Here is an 18,577-nt window from a genome sequence, read left to right as displayed (position 1 = left end):
CCGGTATCAGCCTAGTAAACCTCCTCTGCACTCCCTCCAGGGCCAAAATATCCTTGCGCAGGTGCGGCGCCCAAAACTGCACACAGTACTCCAGCTGCGGCCTCACCAATGCCCTATACAGCTGCAGCAAGACCTCCCTACTTTTATATTCAATCCCCCTCGCTATGAAGGCCAGCATCCCATTCGCCTTCCTGACCACCTGCTGCACCTGCAAGCTGGGTTTTTGCGACTCATGCACAAGGACCCCGAGGTCCCTCTGCACCGTCGCCTGCTGCAGTTTTTCGCCACGTAAGTAATAGTCCTTCCTACCATTCTTCCTACCAAAGTGGACCACCTCACACTTGCCAACATTAAATTCCATTTGCCATTTCCTGGCCCATTCACCCAGCCTATCTAGATCCTTCTGCAGACTCTCCACACCCTCCGCACAATTTGCCTCACAATGTCCGGGATCTGTGATCTATACAAGATGTATGAATTTTTTTTTAATATTCATTCATGGGACATGGATGTCGCTGGCTGGCCAGCATTTATTGCCCATACTTAGTTGTCCTTGTGGGGCAGTTGAGAGGCAACCACATTGCCATGGTTCTGGAGTCACATGTAGGTCAAAGCAGGTAAAGATGGCAAATTTTGTTCCTTAAAGGACATTAGTGAACCAGATGGGTTTTTCCGACAATCGACATGACCATCAGTAGAGTCTTAATTCCAGGTACTTTTTGTTGAATTCAAATTCCACCATCTGCTGTGGCGGGATTCGAACCCCAGTCCCAAGACATTAGCTGATGTTCTGGATTAATAGTTTAGCGGTAATATCTCAAAGCCATTGCCTCCCAGATGCTTCCTGAGTATTTGGCACAAACCTGCATGAGATCTTTCTTGTGATCACAGACAAGCGATATACTGAGCGAGTGACAGTCTTTCCAGTTTATGTATTAGTGTTTGTTGCCATGGAGCTTTTATAGCTACATTAATGTAGCCAATGGCTCCCTGCACTTGTGGAAATCTGGAAATCTCAGCAAAATCGGCATATCCACATCAATCTCAGCAAAGCCCAGTGCTCTGGCGTCCAGGCTTGTTTGATCTCTGTTAATATTGACGCAATTGTGGCCCTTGGCAAAAAGGGCATCTGTGACTTGTTGAATGGATTTGTGCATGGATACTTAAGAGATATCACAGAGATCCCCAGCGGAGGTCTGGAGAAAGCCACTGGTGTAGGAATTTAGAGTGACTGTTACTTTCACAACCACTGGCAATGGATGCCCTCCCAATCCCTGTGGTGTCAATTCCTGGAGAATGTAACAAATGTGAGTAACCATGTCCCTGAACATGCAGAGCCAGCAACAAAGCTGTCTTGTGCTCATTGGCAGATAAGAGATGCAAGCTCTGTAGATCCGGGTCTTGCGAGCATGACATGATATCTCTGTGCCTCAAACTCTGTATCCAGAAGCCTCTGCTGGTGCTTGGTCTTGAGGGTTTGCTGCTCAGTTTGGCAGACCAGGCACCTCCGTCACAATCTTCTCCTCCTCCTCTCCTGCCTGTTTATGATTATGCAGAGAATAAATGCAAGTGTCATCTTGTTGTTCTCCTCTGTGCAGTATCATGAGAAACAGGCAAGAGTCAGCATTAGTCTCCAAAGGTCCTCTTTCTGTAAAGGACTTGTCAATGAATGTGGGTTCAAGGGCTTTTTTCCCATGTTAACAACCATTTGCCCCTGAAATGATTGCCAGTGCGAGACATGTCTCAAAATCCCCACACCCTTGCCAAACATGACTGACTGTTGTGACATTGCTTTGTCCAGGTGCTTGAATGTGCTGCTTTCAGCAGGTGCTGGGATCCTCATTCACTGCACACTAACAATAATAAACATGAGGGTGAATACTTAGTCAAAAAATTAGACTATTTGAAGGAAGCTGAGGCTTCTCTTCTGTCAATCAACTTTTAACACCAACTTTCTGTCAGTCTTTGGAAATTTGTTCAGTCTCCCAGTTGCTCTGGAGTTCATTAGGACTCTGGGGAATTTCCATGCTGCGAAAAGGGATTAAAACAAGGAGATCGATTAGTGCTATTTATCAGTATTAGTCTTGCATGAGCAGGCCTCATTGATTCACTTCCCTGATTCCTGTCAGCGAACTCTCTTAACATGTCTTATTTGGGAATGCACAATTCAGTTGGATGCCTCTGTGATAACCTCTTCACCCCTGCCAACCTCCAATGTGTGCCCGCCAATCGATCCTCAGCAGCAGTGCTTCTCCCCATTTTAATTTTGTACTATGCCATTGCTGCAGGTTGGAACTCCAGCTTGGACCCCTGCTGTGTGAGTATGGAAAGCCCTCTCATCACCTTAATGTTCAGCAACTTATTGTTCAGATTTTCCTCTATCCAAGATCTTCCAATCCTCCCCCTGGATTCCTTAATCCCATTGTGACTGAGTTGGATATCCATTTGTTAACGCGTAACATTTTGAAATGGATGTCCTGTGTTGAGCTCACGCCTCCCCATCCTGAGCCCACTTAAATTAAACATTTAGCAGCCCTCCCCCCTCCCCCCCACATCCTCAGGTACTCCCACAATGTCTTTTCCCCATCTGTAGGTTCCAGATGTCTTCCCTGACTGAGCATACCAGGTGTGGCAGACACCCTGCAGACCTTTGCGATATTCCATGCCCTGTGTACAATATACTGAACATGATTGAGACCAGCATGCCGTCTCCCTCCCTGGACAGGGGCAAAGATAATTTTTACAAGCTCAACAATGTAAATTGAAGTACAACCTCACTCAGTGCTCCTTCCGTCCTGGTCCAAAATGACTCATGTTAATCTGCAACATTCTCTCTCCCTCTCTAGTGCTGTGGATACTAACATCCCCACAGCCTTGCTCTGAGTGTAATCTTCCTGATTTGTATTCCCCAGTGCAGCTGTAGCCCTGCAGCCCCTTTTCCTGCCTTGGGAGATTTAACCCCCAACCCCCACCCCACCCCTTCCTCAGCACAGTCCTGGCCCTGCAACCTCTTCTCCTGCCTGTGGTCTATTTTTCCCTTCCCCAGAATAGCCCTAACCTTGCAGCTCCGTCCATTGCCAGAGTCCAGGTTCACCCCACTACTTTATGACTGGCTTAGACTTGCAGCCCTTGAAAAGCTAGTCTCTTGCTGATCTGGCGTTTGAGAATCACCACCTCCAAAAAATGATGTGGTGCTGCCTGCAATTTAAGGTTGTGAATTAACCTCAATTATGAATAAAGTTCAGGTTGCCAGGTACATATTGCTTATGTATCATAATGAAACAAGTTATTTTAATTGCATGTCAAAATGCCCAGATGATCAAGCGCGAGGGGATGATTCTGGCAAGCAGAGCTTATAATCAGATGCAAATGTTGTTGGTGGGGACAGAATTGGGTCAGAAAATCCTGACCTATGAACTTGGCACTTTTCAGCAATTTTCACGGAAAATGGCTTCTTTCGGGGGTGGCACTGTGGCACAGTAGTTGGCACTGCTGCCTCACAATGCCAGGAAACTGAGTTTGATTCCTGGCTTGAGCCACTGTGTGGAATTTGCACGTTCTCCCTGTGGTCTGTGTGGGTTTCCTCCGGGTGCTTCAGTTTCCTCCCACAGTCGAAAGACGTGTGGATCAGGTTGATTGGCCATGCTAAATTGTCACAGTGTTAGGGGGACTAATGGGGTAAAAACCTGGGGCTGTGGGATTAGGGGTTGGGTGGGATTGTGGTCAGTGCAGACTCGATGAGCCAAATGTCCTCCTGCACTGTAGGGATCCTATGATTCTACTTCACAGAATTATTACAGGGCAGAAGTGGGCCATTTGGTCCATTGTGTCTGCACCACTTTGCAACTATTTGGCTGTAACATAACTTAAGTAACCACAGCTCCCACTTTCTCCCTGTCAACAGTTGATAGTAAATTAAGGTGACCATACCAGCAATTTAGAAGATGGGAGAAGATTACAAATTGATGTAGTGGATGAATATTAGTGGTCAATTGGAGGAGTGGCATGAACCTATGGTATCTATCCACCAAATGCTTGGGCCATTGGGTCCTATTCCACTTTGAAATGTTACCATGTTTTCCCTCTCAAAGCTATCAAATATTCACACATACCTTGTATGTTATTTAATGTCTCTAACTTCTCACATCATTCCTCCTTTATCCCTATGCTAGTATGTAGTAAGTTAACCATCTCCAATTCGCCATATAATCACTTTATACATCATTATTTTCTTGTGTATGATGTATTCTCTCCTTTCCCTCTTCTGTTTCCACTATACACCAATTATCTGCAACTTCTGATTCTGATATAAGGCTATATTTGAACTGTGAAAATTATTCCTTTATGGATGCCGTCAGACTGTTTCAAACATTTTCAGTTTTTGTTTCTGATTTCTATCATATGCAGTATTTAAATTTGTATTTCAGTTGAAAATTATTGATTGGGTGATCTCAATGATTAAGCTAATATAAGGATAGTTTAAATATGCATTTAGAAAGTGTCGTCTGGAAGTAGTTAATATTTTTCCATTTTGGCATCAATTATAGTACTGCAGCCAGCCTTGTCTTAGCTGCTGCAATGAAATGAAGATGCTGGCATTGGACTGTGGTGGGCACAGCAATAAGTCTCACAACATATGAATGGCATGGTGGCACAATGGTTAGCACTGCTGCCTCACAATGCCACAGACCTGGGTTCAATTCCCGGCTTGGGTCACTGCCTGTGAGGAATAATAGAATCCCTACAGTGCAGAAGGAGGCCATTTGGTCCATTGAGTCTGCACTGACCACAATCTCTCCCAGGCCCGATTCCCGTAACCCCACATATTTACCCTGCTAATCCCACTGACACTAGCGTCAATTTATTATGGCCAATCAACCTAACCCACAATCCAAAGATTGTGGGTTAGGTTGATTGGCCGTATTAAATTGTCAATTGCCAAATCCAAAGAATGTGGGAGGACACCGGAATACCTGGAGGAAATGCACTCACATATGGGGAGAATGTCTGTGTGGAGTTCGCACAATGACTGGAGGCCAGAATTAAACCCGGGTCCCTGGTGCTGTGGGGCAGCACTGCTGACCACTATGCCGCCATTTGCACATTCTCCCCGCATTTATGTGGGTTTCCTTCGGGTGCTCTGGTTTCCTCCCACAGTTCAAAGATGTGCGGGCAAAGTGGATTGGCCATGTTAAATTGCCCCTTAGTATCAGGGGGACGAGGGTAAATGCATGGGGTTATGGGGCTAGGGTCTGGGTAGGATTGCAGTCAGTGCAGGCTCGATGAGCTGAATGGCGTCCTTCTGCACTGTACGTTTCTATGATTCTATGACAACACCAAGTTAAAGTCTAACAGGTTTATTTGGTAGTGTGAGCTTTCCGAGCACTGCCCCATTCATCAGGTGAGTGATGAAGGAGCAGCAGTCTGAAGGTTCGTACTATCAAATAAACCTGTTGGACTTTAACCTGGTGTTGTAAGACTTCTTAATTGATGCAGATAATCTTTAGACTTAAAGTATTAATTTTAAGCTCTTTGGCATGGATGAAACGGCTCTAAATCTTTGTCTGTTTCCTTATAAAGGTTAGGGTGCATGGAGTTGGGGGGAAGGTGTCAGCGTGGATAGAGGATTGGTTGTCTAATAGGAAGCAAAGAGTTGGTATCAATGGGTGCTATTCTGATTGACAGTTGGTGACTAGTGGAGTGCTGCAGGGATCGGTGCTGGGGCCTCAGCTATTTACCATTTATATAGATGATCTGGAGGAGGGGGCTGAGTGTAGGGTGATGAAATTTGCTGATGACATGAAGATGAGTAGAAAAGCAAATTGCGTGGAGGGTGTGGAAAGTCTGCAGAGGGATCTGGATAGGCTGAGCGAGTGGGCAAGGACCTGGCAGATGGAGTATAATGTTAGCAAGTGTGAGGTTATCCACTTTGGCAGAAATAATAGTAGGAGGGATTATTATTTAAAAGGTGAAAAGCTGCAGCATGCTACGGTGCAGAGGGACCTGGGGGTCCTTGTGCATGAGTCGCAAAAACCCAGTCTGCAGGTGCAGCAGGTGATCAAGAAGGCAAATGGGATGCTGGCCTTTATAGCGAGGGGGATAGAATATAAAAGTAGGGAGGTCTTGCTGCAACTGTACTGGGTACTGGTGAGGCCACAGTTGGAGTACTGTGTGCAGTTTTGGTCGCCGCACTTGCGCAAGGATATATTGGCCTTGGAGAGAGTGCAGAGGGGGTTCACTAGGCTGATACCGGAGATGAGTGGGTTAGCCTATGAGGAGAGATTGAATAGACTGGGTCTGTACTCGTTGGAGTTTAGAAGGATGAGGGGGGATCTTATAGAGACGTATAAGATAATGAAGGGGATGGATAGGGTAGAGGTAGAGAGATTCTTCCCGCTTAGAAAGAATAGCAGGACTAGAGGACACAGCCTCAAGATAAGGGGGGGGGGTGCAGTTTAGATCAGAATTGAGGAGGAACTTCTTCACTCAAAGGGTGGTGAACCTCTGGAATTCTCTGCCCGTTGAAATGGTGGAGGCTACCTCGCTGAATATATTTAAGTCACGGGTAGATAGGTTTCTGATAGACAGGGGAATTAAAGGTAAATGGGGAGAAAGCGGGAAAGTGGAACTGGTCCACTTCAGATCAGCCATGATCTTATTGAATGGCGGGGCAGGCTTGAATGGCTAGCTGGCCTACTCCTGCTCCTATTTCTTATGTTCTTATGCTGTAGAGCAGAAATGGCTATTCCTGTTAGCAGTGTTAGTCTGTTAGAAAGCTTTCTCACCTGTTTGAAAACTACTGCTAATAAGATATGGCATAGTGATTCCTGTCTCAGAGCACCAGGGATCTGGTTTCGATTCCCAGCTTGGGTCATTGTCTGTGCTCCAATTTCCTCTCCCAATCTGAAAGATGTGCTGGTTCGGTGCATTGGCCATTCTAAATTCTCCCCCAGTGTCCTAGACCAGGCACATGAGTGTGGCAACTACGGGATTTTCATTGTAACTTCATTGCAGTGTTAATGTAAACCCACTTGTGACACTGATAAGTAATTGATACAAAAGGCAGTGTGCGTGGAAGATATTTGCAAAATTCTACTTGGATTTAATCTAATTCTTATGCTATAGGTATTGTATTATTTTTGTTGAGTGAAGGAAGATTTTGGAGGATAGAATGGAACATTCCAGTCGTCGGTCCAAAACCAGGAGCTGGCCGTTTGCAAACGTCTGAAACCTGTCAAAACAATGTTGTGTTCAACTTCGCAAAGCTTACAGGAAGGCGCAGTCCTTCCAGCTTTATGTAACATAATCATGTGCTTACTGCTTATACCAACCATCAATAAATAATTCATCGGGCGGACAACACATATTACTTAAAGGGAAATAAATTGGATGATATATCAACTTCCCTCTTGCCCAGTTTCTCTCCCTCACTCGAAAGCCAAGGGCGATATTGGTGCTGTTCGCAGCCAATGGGCACATTGAGGAGGCGGGGACCGGGTGTCCGCCGATTGGACAAGTCTTCATTCTCCAACCGGGGCTGTATGCTGATTGAGTGGCACATTGGCCAATGCAAGGTGAATCTCTCCACACTGCCGTCGCTAGGGAGCAGCCGGGAGACGCAACGCCTTGTGTTTGCCAGGGAACAGCAACTAACAACTTGAGGCTGAGAGAGACAAGCTGGAGGAGCTCCCCGGCTTCCCCAACTTCAACACAGACATACTGTCACCCAAAGCGCAGCAGCCCCTACTAACATTCGGGGAAACATTAGGCATGCAGTAAAAGAAAGTTATTCTTTCATTTTTTCTCTCTCTTTTACAATTTTTGTATATCATTAAAAAAAATCAGCATTTGTTCCCCAGCCAGAGGCAGGGGAAGATATTTTGGATGGCGTCTCAGCAGTCTCGAATTCAAAGCTACCTGGAGCAGAACAGGATAGGTCCTCTGTTCGAGGTGAGTCTGATTTATTGTCACATTTGAAATGGGCGAGAAGGCGGCAAATGAGGAATGGCAGGTGAACAGGAGGAGGTGGTGGCAGCTGGAGTTACTCCAGATGTCAAATTGGAAAGGGGTAACGCACAAAAAAAATGCATGAAATCAGTGAGGAGTATTGGGGTTGCTTCCATGCAGCGAATTCTTAACAAAAGGCGGGGGGGGGGGGGGGGCGCTTCTGTAAAATATGTGAGCTGTTAAAATCTAATGCCATGCTTCTCTAAAAGTACTGGGCAGGTCGCCTTAAACGAGGTTGCATATTATGTGGGGATTCCTATCACTGGACAGTCTTATCAGAAACCTGACAGTGTAAACTGATCATGGTGCTTTACAAATGAAGTGACATTTAAAGTAGGAAATGGGAATGGTTCCTGGATCGTGCAGGAATTAGTTCATTTTCTTTCTGGCCGGAGTTGCCTTGTTAAACTTCATTAGGTTAACAAATCACTTTCAAACAAAAGATGCGAAATATCTCCTTGGACAGGCGCTGTGAACTTGTCATTTTGTCAGAGTCAGACATGTCGGGGAGACACGGGAAACGTTTCCATCAGTGGAGAAACGGGACTTTGCTGAGTGAAGCTTTCTCCTGCCCCTGTACTTCCAGTGTCGCTGAGCTACATATCATTTGGTTAGATTTTCCCATCTTTGATTTTAAAAACCCTTTGTGGCCATCTACAGAATAACTTGGTCCAGGAGCCCGCGGGAAAGCCAGCTTTTTATTAAAAAGGGGCATTTCTGTGGATTGGAAGAAGCCAGCAGCAAGTACAAAGTGCAGAGAGTCCCTTCAGTGAAATTGCTGGGCTGTGGGGATTGATGCTGTGTGTGGAAGTGCGCACGCGTGTTTCAGCAGCACGGCTACAAGTCAATTGGATTGTATTTTAAAGGGACTCTGTCTCTGTGAAATAACGGGCAATATCTTTCGTTTGCTTATAACTGCACAACCTGCGGAGTGGGCTGCTTTTAAAGCTCAATACCCTCCTGACGAAATGGTGGCGCTTTCCCTTCAGGGGCAGGGGTATAGAAGTGTTTGTGAAACACTTCTGAACGCGATGCCTAGGTGTCCGCTTTATTCAGCGAGTATTTACAGAGTCAGCAGTTCGTCCGGGAAAATTGCAATCACCCAATTATGTGTACATGCTGTTTTAGTAATTAAAATGTGCAAACACCGACATTTATAGAAGAGCAACAGCCAAAATGTCACATCAGATAAATGTGTAGTTTGTTTCCATTTTTTCTTTGTTTTTCTTGTTTTCAGTTTTACTTTTTCTCCAGAATATTATTGACTTGTGACGAGTAAAGATCATGAGTTTTGCTGCAAGTTATTTTTCAAAATCCTCCTTGTTTAATGTGTGTTGAATATTCAATCTATTTCAGGAAGTTTTTTTTATAAGTAAGACTAATTATGGTAATGTTTTAAAGAGGTTGAAATTTTTGGTGAATTGCCTAATTTTCAGTTTTGAAGTTTTGAGTTGGTAAATTTGAATACTAATTTTCATCTCTGGGACAAAAACAATTATATAGAATGTTCTGTCATATTTTTGGAAGTTTTGTGATGGTTACAGTGTCAATTAATTGTAAAAAAAATTGTTACATTATTACTGTTAAGGAAAACATTAGAAAAAGGCAGTCAATCTGTGCTCTGGATAAGACCTGGGTACTTTTGTTAATGGTTCATGATCAATCATATTTTTAAATTTGAGAGTGTATTTTGTAATTTACCACACAATAATAGGACAATTGTGCTTTCTGCAATGGTATGTCATTTGTGAATAACATACTCCTGTTAGTTAATTGGGATCAAACATAATCACAATATAAGACTTCTAGTCAATTTTGTGAAATATGTCAACACATGTGGTTGCATGTAGTGTCAATGTACTGTGACATAATACATTTGAACAAACATGTTGTAGTAATAAATATAATTAGAACATTGCTCAGATTGCATTGCAGTGTACAAATCTTGAGTAGCTAAGTTGTTTTTTGGACAGTGATGAAATGTCGAACTTTGATTTATGTTCTGTCACATTTTACAAAGATGAGATAGTTGTGTTTTTTTTTATAGTCAGTACAATATTTCAAAGACTGACCCTATAACAACTTCCATTATGAATGATATACTAGGTGCATGCAGATGAAGGTCTACTGGAAAGATTACTAAAGAAACAAAATATTATGTTTCAGAGCACTTTACAACCAATAATTTGCTTCTGAAGTGTGGTCATGTTTTGTAGGCAAACAAAACAGCCAATTTGCACACATCAAAGTCATACAAACAGTAAAATGAACTCCATGACCTAAAATATAACTAACATCATCCTCTCTTGTTTTGAAGTTTCAGTTATGATCCCTGAAATGACCACTATGAAGTCCCAGTGACCTACGCAAAGAACAGCAGAACAAAATTTCATAATTTACATCCTTCGCAAGAAATTAAATTTTAATTCACATCAAACATTACTTGAGCACTAAACAAAGAAAATACATCTCTCCTTATTAACACAATTCCATACCATTTATACATCATACTGCATTCTCCTTAGACATGTCAGTCTAAGTTTACAGTCTTTCTGACATTAACAGAATCTTTTCTCCCTGCTTCAAAGGTGAATCTTTGTGTCCTTTGAAACCAATTCCCTTTCGCTCAAACTTTTGAAAATAATAGAATGGACTCCTCAATGTAAAGTTTTGACTGGATACTGTGATGTCTACTTTTTCATAATCTTTAGTTTCCTCAGGGGTGGGTTCCTTCCTCACCAGCCCTCCACTTGGCATTTGATTCAAAAGTAGACCTTCTGTTTGACATAGCAGTTCCTATTGTGGGTTCTCTTTTTCCCAACTCTTTCAGTCTGAAAGGCTGCAGCAGTAAGGCCAGCTGCCTTTTCCTTTGTGTCCAAGTGTTACAGATCACACTTGGCTTTGATTAAATTTCAGTTTGGGTTGTTTTCTCCGTTATAAGCAAATTATGCAGAGTTTGCCTCTGGGCAGAGTTACTAGGAGATCACATGCACATCTCCATTACTTCATTTTGCGCCTTGAATTAAAGACAACAGATTAAACATAACCATTGTATAAAGTCTCGCATTCAGGTCATTTGAAGAATGTCATCCTGGATCAAAGTATTTTATGCCGCTGCCATAAACCGAGAGGCTACCATTGTGTTACCATTAGGTAACCTCCAATAAAGACCAAAGGACAGTATAACACAGGAACAGGCCCTTTAACCCTCCAAGCCTGCGCCAATCATGATGCCTGCCTAAACTAAAATCGTATGCACTTACAGAGCCTGTACCCTTCCATTCCCTTCCTATTCATGTGCTCATCTGGATGCCCCTTAAATGCTGTGATTATACCTGCTCCTACCACCTCCCTTGGCAGCGCATTCCAGACATTCACCATCTCTGTGTAAAAAAAAAACTTGCCTCACACATCTCCTCTAAACATTTCCTCATGCACTTTAAACCTTTGTCCCCTTGTGCTTGACTTTTCTACATGAGGAAAGAGCATCTGACTAGCCACTCTGTCCGTACCACTCATAATCTTGTAAAGCTTTGTCAGGTCACCCCTCAACCTCCATTGTTCTAGTGAGAACGAACTGAGTTTATTCAACCTCTCCTCATACCTAATACCTTCCAGACCAGGCAACATCCTGGTAAACCTCTTCTGTACCCTCTCCAAAGCATCCATATCCTTCTGATAATGTCACTCAGTATGGGTAAAGATATTCCATTGTCTGATACTATTAAACCATTTTACTTTTACAAAAGCAGTCTGGGCTTGTTAACTGGTGATTTTATGAGGAAAGGCAATTTCATTACCATCCTAGTTTGCCTCCTTTTTGTATAGTTTCTGAAAACACAGATTTCACAGTTCTAATCTGTAGCAGGGTGAAGCCTCACTTCTGCTACAGCCCCATCTTAACTGCGCAGTTAAGAATTTTACCTTTACGTTACCTGCAATTCTAATCCTCGAGGCACTCAACTGGATCTAAGCATTCGCAGCAAAATGTGAAATGCAGTATAAAGAATTTGGCAACAGAATCATTTGGAAATAGATATTGACTGTAAAATGTAGTACCCTGGTCTCCAGTTTTGATCTTTTAGCTGTTGTAATTTTTAAATATTTATGGTTAAGACGAGGGTTATTTGTATAGGGGAATGGAACACCCTGAGTTCATATAAAGCAGAGATATTTCCAACCTGTATTAATCTCCATGATATGATCAATTCTGTGCTGAACATGGTGCAATTTTGAGTTGAAGGTTAATTCCTGATGGGAATTGGATCGAGACTGCCCAACCTCACTCACAATGAAGGTGGATTTTGAACGTGGAAAGTCAACTCACTCTCACTTGTTTAAGAAGTCTTTACATCAGTGGTCATGTTAATTGGCTGGAGATGGGACTTCCAACTCTCACTCAAAGCGCTACCTCAGAGAGCTGCAGCCATTCAGATTAGCATGAACGCTAATCCCAGTGGCAGCAGTGATCAGGACTGGAATTGCAAGTCATCACCAGATTCTATGTCCAGGAGTGGAGGACCTCACAGATGGAATGTGAGGCATGGAAGAGGATAGCAGGAGGGGAGGGAGTGTGTGAGTGGCGATGGGGAGTTTGATGGAGAGCACAGAGGATCAGGTGGCATATGCAGATACAGTCCTTGTTAGAAGTGAGTCTCAATGAAGAAAGGAAGGAGTCCTTTGGGGCAACTCGGCCTCACAGTGCCAGGGACCTAGGTTTGATTCTCGGCTTAGGTCACTGTCTGTGTGGAATCGACGTGTTCTCCCCATGTCTGTGTGGGTTTCCTCCTGGTGCTTCAGTTTCCTCCCACAGTCTGAAAGATGTGCAGGTTAGGTGAATTGGCCATTCTAAATTCTCCCTCAGTGTACCCAAACAGGCATCGGAGTGTGGTGACTGCGGGATTTTCACAGTAATTTCATTGCAATGTTAATATAAGCCTACTTGTGATACTAACAAATAAACTTAAAAAAAAACAGAGTCCTAAGCAAGGTGACCCGCTGGACTTCAACCTGCCTCTGAAATCCTTCCACCAACCTCAAAATTGAGACTGATCGGAAACGGCCCTTAAAAGTCTCAACGCAGCAAGAACGCATCTACCCCATGTAAACGTTTAGGAAGTTGTGCTAGGTGGCAAGGCGGTTGGTTGGTCAACTGGAGAATTTTACAGATCTACTTCCAACTTGTAGGTAGGGGACCATAAAATTCTGCCCATAAATTACTAAGTTTTTTTTTCCCTCTAAAGACTTTACACGTTGTATTTTATGAACTCTTCCTCTATTTGTAACATTTGTTAAAAGAAAACTCTGCATAAATGCTTTGTTACTAAAACTCTCCCTCCTTTTATAACTGGAATTGATCATTGGAAAAGTATATGAAGGATATGTACAAAAAACAAAAATTTGATATAGATCCTTTCTCATTAGCCTTTCTTTTGACAAAGTGACATGCAATGTACATATGAGAAAGTGCCATGCGTAATGCTCAGGGCTTTCAACAAACCATTTGGTAGAGTCCTAGAGACTGAGGCTAATTGAATGAGGAATTGGTTGAAGTGGATGTCTCAGGAAACAGTGATGTGAAGCTAGAACAACATGCAAGCGGAGTAGGCCTCTGTTTTTACTCTTGTCAGTTTTAAAAACATAAATTAGATATACTTATTCGTAGCAGTGGACACATGTGCACGCGTCTCTGAATTGGAATGGGGGTTCACGTAATCATCCAAGGAGCAAAGAAGGACCTATATAAACTTTGGAATTATGCACAGAAATGGCAGGTGAAACAGGGATGTGTATTGCATATTGGAAGAAAAAGTATATTGCAGCAGTGCGACTGGTTATTACAGGTGTCTATCTTTCAAATCATATGCTGCATCCTTCAGCTTAGTGTCAATATTTTCTTAGCACCTAAATATGACTGACCAATGCAAGGTCAGTTAGTTTCTATCTATTGTGGACTGTAACCGTTAAAGAAGTGCTGCCACATGCTTCTCGAGGGCAACTCAGGCTCAGCATTATATGCTAACCTTGCAGTAATGTTTGCGTTCCAAGAATGAACAGAAGTAAAATTACTTAGTCCCCCTACAAATGTAAAACTCAATAGTCCCAGCCCCACTGTTTATCCCTGCCACATGCCCACTGTCTCCCCCTCAATCCCAGTGCTCCCCGTCCACCCCGCATTCATAGCTTGCTGAAAACACGATGTGGAGATGCTGGCCTTGGACTGGGGTAAACACAGTAAGAAGTCATACAACACCGGGTTAAAGTCCAACAGGTTTATTTGATATCTAAATGCCACAAGCTTTCGGAACGCTGTCCCTTCAGGTGAGTGGAGACAAAGTGACCTGGTATGTGAGACTTCTTATTGCTGAAAACATGCCCGTGTTTCAGGATTGGGATTTATGGTGCTCACAGCTCCTACTTTTGTGCTTCATTCTTGGCATGAAAGTCGTGGGGGAGGAATTCCTCTGATCCGTGCTCAGGCATTTGAAGCCCTGCTGCAGGACTGAAAAGAAACACATCAATAGACAGAATGAAAGACACAGTTGCTTTCCTTATATCTAACTTTATTTCTCAAAGTTGTATTTTGAAGAGAAGCAAAACTTCTTTGAAGGATCAGATGAGAAGGGTGGGGACCAGACATGGAACTGCCTGCCAATGAGGGAAGGGGCGATAATGGAGTCCTGGTTAGTGGTAAGCATGAGGAGATGCACAAAGGATGGTGTAAGTGCAAATTAGTGAAAGGTTATGAAATGCAAGTCACAGGGGATGAAGAATAAGGTATTGCAGAGTGACTACCCCATTTTCCTTTATATTCACTGCAGTCAGTAATGTTTTGCCCTGCCATCATACAGTGGCACCATTTCTGATTAAGAGGGGAAATAAAAGTGAGATGGAAGATTGAGAGAAAGAAACAAGTAGACCCAACGAGAATGAAGAGGAATATGTGATGCAAAGAAATAGCAACATGATGATAACAGACCCAAATAAGACAGAGTCCGTATTTGCTGACTAAAGGCAATTGACTGGGAATAAAAATATTTGAATGCAAAACAACTCTGCTAACAATGTATCTTTCCCAATTCATTATTTATGCAGCGGTTTGAATTTTCTTCAAACACTAAATATAGCCAAATGCCACTGTTGTACTTTATACTTTATTCTTGCTGTCGCACATTACCAGGTGCTATTACCTTGCTATGAATATGCTAGTGCCCCAAATTGGTTTTACATGCCTGCTTTTATACTAATCCAGGTCATTTCAGTTCATGGGACATAAGGGATGATTTTGCTTGATGATTTTGTTAGCACAAAGGAAATTTTCCCAAATATTTGTTGTGGAAACCTCTCTCCTCTGTGTAATTAAAAGCCATGCACAGAATGGTCTTGAGCTATGAGGAGAGGCTGAATAAACTAGGCTTGTACTCGTTAGAGTTTAGAAGAATGAGGGGAGATCTCATTGATCTCATTGATGATGAATGGGATGGATAGGATAGAGGTGGAGAGACTCTTCCCGCTCAGAAAGGATAATAGGACTAGGGGGCACAGCCTCAAGATAAAGGGGGGGCAGTTTAGAACGGAGTTGAGGAGGAACTTCTTCACTCAAAGGGTGGTGAAAAACTCCCGCAGCCTCATTCGCCTGATGAATTCCTGATGACACAGAGGAATTCATCAGGCGAATGAGGCTGCAGGAGTTTTTCCACAAACCCCAAGAGGCCAACAGCGAACACAATGAGACAGCCGATGAACCAGAACAGCCGACAGAGGGGTCCATAGTGCAGCAACCTAAGAGGAAGGAGTCCAATTGGACCCCTCCGGAAGGACACTGCCCTCGACTGGACTTGTATGCCCAAACCATCAGGAGGTGCGTTAACACCAGATTCATCAGCCGCACTCACAAGACAGCCCTGAACATCACTCAAGCACAACGCAACGCCATCCACGCTCTCAAGACCAACCGCAACATTGTCATCAAACCAGCAGACAAAGGGGGGGCCATCGTCATACTGAACAGAAGGGATTACTGTGAAGAAGTATACCGACAACTAAACAATGAGGAACACTACAGACAGTTACCCACAGATCCGACCAAAGAACACACTCGTCAACTCAACACTCTGATCAAGACCCCATTCACCTGACGAAGGGACTAACCCGAAAGCTAGTGAGTGTACTATCAAATAAATTGGTTGGACTGAAACCTGGTGTTGTCAGACTTTTTACTGCAGTGAACCAGAACCAGTGAACACAGCCTCAAAATGCGGGAGAGGTTATTGAGGACTGGGATGAGAAGGAATTTCTTCACGCGATACTTCACAGGATTTGGAGAGGCTGGGTGAGTGGGCAACAATTTGGCAGATGGAATACAACATGGAGAAATGTGACGTTTAGTAGGAAAAACAGAACAGAATTTTCCAGCCCCTCCTGCCAATGGGATCTTCCAGTCTCACTGAAGGTGGCCCCCTGTGGCAGGTCTATGGCAGATTCCCTAGAGCGGAATGGATCAGCCATTCAAAATAGGAAGAAATAGGCGAGCCACCCCCACCACTGGAAAATATGTTGGGGTCGGGGTGGTTGCCGGGGTTGGAAAATCCTGCCCACAGAGTATTTCTCACATGATGATAGGCTGGGAAGTGTTAAACTTCACGTGGACTTGGGTGCCCTTGTTCATAAGTCACTGAAAACAAACGTGCAAGCAATTAAGAAGGTAAATTGAATTTATCTTTATTATAAGAGGCAGTTTGTATAGGGGTAAAGATCTCACTGGAATTATATAGAACCTTGGTGAGACAGTAGCTGGAATATTACCCAAGGACAAATACACTTGCCACAGAGGGAGTTCAGCAAAGGTTCAGCTAATTAATTCCTAGGATAATTTCCTATGAGGAAAGATTAAATAGACTGGACTTTTATTCTTGAGTTTTGATGAATGAGCTTGATCTGATTTAAACATAGAAAATCCTTACAAGTCTCGACAGGCTAGACGCAGGAAGGATGTTGCCCTTAAATGGGGGGCGCTGTCTAGAATCAGGGAACACAGTCGCAAAATATGGGAGAGGTCATTGAGGACTGTGATGAGGAGGAATTTCTTCACTCAAGAGGGTTGTGAATCTTTGGAATTCTCTGTCCCAGAGTGCTGTGGAAGTCCAGTCACTGAGTATCTTCAAGACTGAGATTGATACGTTTCTACAACTTAAAAACACCAAGAGATATAAGGATTGTGTGGCACAATGGTTTTCAAGTAACCCTAACCCTAATGCAGCCATGGTCTAACTGAATAATGGAGGGGCTTGAAGGGCTGGATGGCCTAATCCTCCTATCTTTTATGTAACAGAAAAAACTTGCATCTATATGTTTGAGCGTAAAAGTGGAAAGGCGTTTAACAAGTGAACAAAAATATTGAACCAAGAAGGGAAATTTTAAGTTTGGTGTCTAAAACTTGCATAGCTCCCAAACATAGGCATGGAACTGTGATGTGCAATTATCCTGGACCTGTTGATGGGAACTTCATGATGCCAGCTCATTATAATTGATTTTGCAGGCAGACAACACTAACTAGAGTTCATTGCCCACATGTATCAGCGGAGTCTCAAACAATCATAACTCCCATGTACTTCATAAAGCTAGCCTGCATCTCTTAAAGAGGAGGTGGCTAAAAAATGCTGGGGATCACAAAGGAAATGATACCACTGAGGAAATAGTGAGGAATTGCACAATGTTAATGAGTAGGCTCCCAGGTTTTCAGATGTTGCATTAGAGGTTCTAGTAGAGAAGTTAGAAAAATGGGGAGATGTTTTGTATCCAATGGCCATTCACCTGACGAAGGGGCTAACCCGAAAGCTTGTGAGTTTACTATCAAATAAATCGGTTGGACTAAAACCTGCTGTTGTCAGACTTTTTACTGTGTTTACCCCAGTCCAACACCGGCACATCCACATCATAACACAGGATTAACAGAAAGTGTTGGTTGGGGTGTTGAGCTCTGAAATGGCATCACTGGCATCAAATCAGCGTTGCACACCAACACCCTTATCAAGATGGGACCAAGCAAGATTCACAGCAGAAGTGCATGGGCTGCTGTTTTGGTCCCTGAAAAACAGACAAAACATTTAATTCTATGCCAGGAACCCAAAGATATTTAAAAGATTTACCTTGAAGAGTGAGGCAAAGGGAGGATGGGATGTATAATAGGCAGATAGTACAAGGAATGGAATTTCCAGGGAAGGTAAAGGTCTGAAGATGATGGATGAAATGGGTGGGGGAATTCAGGAAATAATCCAAGGGTAATGAATTTATATTTGTGTTGGGGATGGGGAAGCCAATGAAGGTAGCAACAATCAAGCTAAATGGCAGCAGGATTGCTGAGGGGTTGGGTGTGTGTGTGCAGTGGAGGTTTGGATATGTTTTGGTTTATGAATGGTAAAGAACGGTGATCAGCCAGGGCTGTGCTGGAATTATTTAAGTTTTGCATTCACAAAGGCTGAATTAATTACATAATTATCATACAACTAATTATTTTGGGTCATAAAATAAGGCATAATGAAGGTTAGGAACATGGAAAATTTGAAGAGTC

The 18,577-nt window shown here is 43.2% G+C and overlaps 1 protein-coding gene across 3 annotated transcripts in view; it reads left to right on the top strand.

The window, feature by feature from the left end:
- The first annotated feature begins 7,709 nt into the window (after positions 1 to 7,709).
- The window catches only part of c8h8orf34 (chromosome 8 C8orf34 homolog), a 376,587-nt gene continuing 365,719 nt past the window's right edge, over positions 7,710 to 18,577 (top strand). For all 3 annotated transcript variants that reach the window (XM_080194886.1, XM_080194885.1, XM_080194887.1), the window contains exon 1: positions 7,710 to 7,950. In XM_080194886.1, the coding sequence (XP_080051012.1) occupies positions 7,885 to 7,950 (66 nt within the window). In that variant the 5' untranslated portion in view covers positions 7,710 to 7,884. The remainder of the gene's footprint in view (positions 7,951 to 18,577) is intronic.

Source organism: Carcharhinus amblyrhynchos, chromosome 8, assembly GCF_965287045.1.
Source record: "Carcharhinus amblyrhynchos chromosome 8, sCarAmb.v2.hapA, whole genome shotgun sequence".
NCBI lineage: Eukaryota > Metazoa > Chordata > Chondrichthyes > Carcharhiniformes > Carcharhinidae > Carcharhinus > Carcharhinus amblyrhynchos.
The sequence above is the reverse complement of the archived record's forward strand: the minus strand, read 5'-3'. Positions and strand labels throughout refer to the sequence as shown.